This window comes from Alosa sapidissima, chromosome 20 (genome assembly GCF_018492685.1).
Source record: "Alosa sapidissima isolate fAloSap1 chromosome 20, fAloSap1.pri, whole genome shotgun sequence".
NCBI lineage: Eukaryota > Metazoa > Chordata > Actinopteri > Clupeiformes > Clupeidae > Alosa > Alosa sapidissima.
The window spans coordinates 28913417-28918330 of NC_055976.1; the positions used below are offsets into that span (position 1 = coordinate 28913417).

The following is a 4914-nucleotide window of genomic DNA, read 5'->3' on the forward strand; positions in this document are numbered from 1 at the left end:
CGGCCCACCACGCACTTTAATCCAGACCGCCAACCATTTAATTAGATCATGGGCTGCTAGCTATTACGGAGTTAGCTTTATAGGCTACTGTTTTTACTCTTAGAGAATGTTTACAATGTCAAAACAGAATGTTAGAGATGATGCTCTTTGTCATCTCCATTGCAGCAGATCTAACTTACGTTATACTCCATTTTGGATCCTCTCAATCTTCTTTGCAGAAGATCTAAATTAAATGCTTTTCCAGGAACGTGCTCAAGAGGGAGAGAGCGGCAGATTCTAGCTGGCTTGGCATTGTTGATAATTGATATCTCGTTTCTAAGAAACTTTTAAAAGGAATGAAGGGAACAGTAGGCTAGCCACACACACCAAATAGAAAGACACAAAACTGCTTACCAAGAAGAAATAATTTTATTCTGGTACTTCACATAATACAACTTGGCAAAAGTCAAACATTCCTAGCACCAACTTTTCAGGCCAAGCTGAAGGTCTAGCATGGTATAAAGCTGAACAGCCTTCACTCAAAAAGCCCTTCCCTGAGGAGACAGTGGAGGACAACACACAATGCCACAAGAATCATGGAAATCTACAAAAAGAACACACTGGATATAGAGAGATGTTACTGTACAGTCATTGGTAAATCCAGGTCCATGTCTTATGCAATACCATAGCCAAAGCCAAAAAAGACAAACTTTTGACTTTTCCACTCCCATTTTACTGAAAACAATGACATCTATACATATTGATTGAATAAGCTCGTTAAGACTCAAACCAATAAAAAGTAAAGGTAAAAAGTTAAAAACATAGTTTCAATATAATCCAAAGAAATGATTTATTTGTACAGTCTATTAAAAATATTTACACCTTTTAAAAAGCAGCAGCAACGCCTGCCCAATCAGGTAGCTGGTAGGTTGAAATGGACAGAATAAAGTGCAGTTGGAGGTAAAAAAAAAAAATCCATCTGGGTTCTCAGTTGGCCAACAGAGAAGCCGCCAGGTCCTTGATGACTGAAGACTTCAGCTGCTCTAGTTGACTGATGCTCATAAGCTTGTGGCTGGCGTACTTGTTCTTCACAGCCTGGAAAAAAAGGGAAGTCAACGAAGGAAAGTACAGGCACGCAACGGTGTGAGAAAACAGCCTGGCGCAATAACCAAGTCTCCAGGCAACCAACAGCCTGGCGCAATAACCAAGTCTCCAGGCAACCAACAGCCTGGCGCAATAACCAAGTCTCCAGGCAACCAACAGCCTGGCGCAATAACCAAGTTTCCAGTCAACCAACAGCTTGCCACCATCAAAAAGGACATGACAGTATACGACGCCATAAGGTCTGGTTTTCCAGCACATGATCAACCTGGTTCTAGACTAAAAATGTTTAGTCTAGAATTTGGAAACAGTAACTAACGACTAATGCATCTAGGTTACAACGATTTAAATTCAAGACTTCAATACCTTTTAAGACCATTTTCAATGAAAGATTGACGATATCAAGCAAAACAAAAGGAATCAAAGTCCCAGATTCTATATAGGGGCAAGGTTTGTATCGATTCAGTTTCCTTAGATAGCGACATCTGTACCACTGAGACAGAACTTCTGCACAAAAACAAACTACAATCAATAACACCGGAAACAAATTTAAACGACCACTATAGAAGTAGAGTTAAGTGAACATAAGACCAAAACCTAAACATGTAACATTTTAATTTGAAGAATCCAAGGCCTATAACTCCTAGTCAATTTTAAGAGAAGAGTCTGCTGAAACCCTGCAGTGGTGGCCCTGAAGGTCAAGTACTAGGACAGATAGGCCTGTATGGAGGTGCTTACCACATGTTTGGTGAGGCCCTCGTTCACCTTGACCACGTTCTTGGCCATGTGCTGCATGATGGGCTTGAGGTGGGCCTCGTCATACGTACTGTAGTGCTGCTGCGTGGCAGTCTGGAGGGGTGGAGGTGTGCAAACAGATAAAGTAAAATACACGATACAAGTGGGTAAAGTAAATACATAATTGTTTTAAGGACAAATAGGCAAATCAAAGCACAGGCACAGCTAAGGCAGGTGTAACTGAACAACTTGAGCAATGTAACGTTGTCGAGTTAGTTTGGGTACATCCCCACTAATATTGATACAAGATATTACAGAAAGTCCAGCACACTCTTGAGCCACCATGCCAGTTTAGCAACACTCCAGACAGGGAGGGTAATAAAGACCAGGAGTCACACTTGCCCATTTCTGTCCTTCTAGCACAAGCTGGGAGAGGCAGGAGGCAGCAGCTGCCAGTTCTGACGGCCGGTAGTGCACCATGTCAAAGTCAGTCAGGGTCAGCTCCAACAGGTACTTGGCCAGGGTGTGCTTCCCGATGTCAGCCTGAAGGAGGTGCCAAGAGCAGGACAAGAGGACACAGGATTAGATCAGCAGTGAGGATTTTTCTAAATCTAGAGTGGAAAACAGGCACGACAACAAATGAGTTGGCCAAATAAGGCCAGGACCATGACTAGGTCTCAACACGAGAAAGAAAAGTTTTGAATACATTTTCCCTTTGCATATACAAAAAGCTTTGCATCCACATTACATTGTCCAACATCCTTATCCAGTCCAAAATGAACAGGTAGAGTATGCCCAGCCAGTAGGTAGCACCTTGTCAGTGTAGAGGTCTCATGTCTGCATGTTAACTGTGTGTGCAAACCAACTCACATTCCCAGCCTTAGATGCCCTCCTGAGGAAGTGGAGAGGCAGTGGACGCCCCAGCTCAAAGTTGAGACCCCGGAGGATGAGCATCTCCATCTCGCGGATCTGTGCGCGGCTGAAGGCATTGTCCGTGATGTAGGCGAAGTCTCCCACCTCTGGGGCAAACATCTCCTCGTACTTGGATGCCAGCAGCATGGAGGTCACACCCACCAACTGCAGCTTCCGGCGGGAAACTGGCTGTACCTGCAGGACACAGGAAATCACACTTTACCAACCAGGCCTTCCCTTCTATAAATCTGAGGGGAAATAAATGTAGCCATTGCTCTGCAGTGGTAAGAGAGGGCTTACCTGCAGAAAGCGATCGAGGATGGCAACAGTCATGTACAAGGTCTCGGGGAGCAGCTGGAACCTTGAGTGCACTTGAATAAGCCAGTCGATCAGCAGGGCACGCATGCGTTCATTAATCTCATAGCCAGTCATGTACTTTGCCCGAATGGTCTGTTGCTCCTGGGAAGTTAAGACAAAATAATGCCAAGCAATTACGCTCATGGTTATAGGATTTGGCAGACATTGAACATCGTGAGCATTGTGTGACCAGCAATAAACGCTGGGTCAAATTAAAGACTCTTTTCCTCAAATACACACACCCACCACCTATAGTTAACCAGTTTAGCAGACAAACTGTAGATACACAGCTCCACTTTTATACACACAATTGCATCAATATTTCACCAGTTGTAATCTATACCTCGAGACTCCGCAAATAAGCATATATGTCCTTCACGTATTCTGAGCAAAGCTGTGGCTGGTCTGCATCGCCTTCATCAATGTCCTCAATAAGAGCTTCGGAGAAAGCCTGACACAGCTCCTCCTCCTCCTCCTTCATAGATACATCATGATAGATCGCAACCGTATCTACCGGGACTGGAAGCTTTGGAAGCGCTGGAGCCCGTTCGGGCTGTGGAGCAACTGGCTGAACTGATGGCAGAGGTTTAGTGGCCACTTTCTGTAAGGAACAGAACATCGTATGGGTCGCATGGACAAACACAAATGGAGCATCGGAGGCCATATTGCGCAGCTGGGAGTAGTGTCGTTAAGTTACCTTGCCTGGCGCAGGTCCTGTCCTGGCCGTGATGGGAACGTTGGAGAGCTCTCCCAACACAGCCCTGTGTGCTAGTCCTGCTCCTGCCATGCCTTTTGTTCTAGTGGTGATGTTCCTCACATTGTTTCTCTGTGCAGGGCAACACCAAATAAGTTAACACACCATAACGTTACTGTTCTCAACCCGCTTCAGATTTGGCAACGTTATCGGTAGGCTAGTAGAATTTGCTAGAACACTTCTTGGTGTTTAAATAATCAAGGGAGCGAGTATTATATAATCCACTCAAACCTAGAGTTACTGAAGAGTAACTAAATCAACGTCAACTTCGAATCCAATGCTAGCACTGAATGTTTCTAGCTAACGGATGGTATTATTCAATAACGTTAACGTCATCATACAACTAAGACTAACATTTCTATTTGGGGGGACTAGAGAGCCAATATGCTGGATCGTATGTTCAAATATGTAAGGAAGAACAACGATCCAGTTAACATGAATGGGGCCAAATGTATAAAGCTTCAAGATGTGCTATTTAACCTTGAAGAACCTACACCAGCAATCATGGAGTTAACTATGCTAACCCAAACACCATGCTAGCAACAAACAACAGTTTGCAAGGTTCGTTGGTAGACAGCATGATGTGTCCCAGAAATAAGAAAATTACTCAAAGTAATTGCAGTGAAAATACTTACAGCAGGGCGCACTTCCATTGTGATTATGTAGTTTGGTCTTTAAACAAACGCAAAAGAACCAGGAGAAACAATGCAGACCTCCTCGACACCGTAAATTGGAGAATGCCCTCTACGCTATTCAAATACCGCTCCCCAAGCTCTCATTGGTGATTGTCTCACGGAAGACGTTTGTTGATTGGTTGCCAGAGCATGACTAGCGTGCGTTCGTTACTACAAACATACAATCATGTGCTAAAATAAATTAACATAAAACGCAATGGTCTTCATACTAACCAGAGCCGATATAGATATATACGCCTCTGATACCAACCATCTAAATTCTAAAACAAAATCATATATATAAAAAATAAATAAATTACTTGATCGGCTATTGGGGACAGGTTTGCGGTCCAATCAAGCAGTAAGAACTCTGGGAAATGGTGTTTTTGACAGCAGAGCCGG

At 43.7% G+C, this 4914-nt stretch overlaps 1 protein-coding gene across 1 annotated transcript; it reads right to left on the reverse strand.

Moving 5' to 3' along the window:
• Positions 1–389: 389 nt before the first annotated feature.
• On the reverse strand, positions 390–4630 carry ccnb2 (cyclin B2). Its single transcript, XM_042075293.1, has 8 exons — positions 4474–4630; positions 3782–3910; positions 3428–3685; positions 3028–3186; positions 2686–2922; positions 2218–2358; positions 1819–1929; positions 390–1074 (listed from the first exon to the last, which is right to left on the reverse strand). Exons 1-8 carry the CDS (start codon positions 4489–4491, stop codon positions 967–969), a joined length of 1161 nt encoding a protein of 386 aa, XP_041931227.1. The 5' UTR covers positions 4492–4630; the 3' UTR covers positions 390–966.
• Positions 4631–4914: the final 284 nt, after the last annotated feature.

What these genes read in the sequence shown, in the direction of transcription:
- ccnb2 (XM_042075293.1), bottom strand. An exon ending in TCCTCGATCGCTTTCTGCAG is followed by an intron (nt 2,923 to 3,027) that starts GTAAGCCCTCTC and finishes TGTGTCCTGCAG; the next exon opens with GTACAGCCAGTTTCCCGCCG. An exon ending in GGGCATCTAAGGCTGGGAAT is followed by an intron (nt 2,359 to 2,685) that starts GTGAGTTGGTTT and finishes CACCTCCTTCAG; the next exon opens with GCTGACATCGGGAAGCACAC.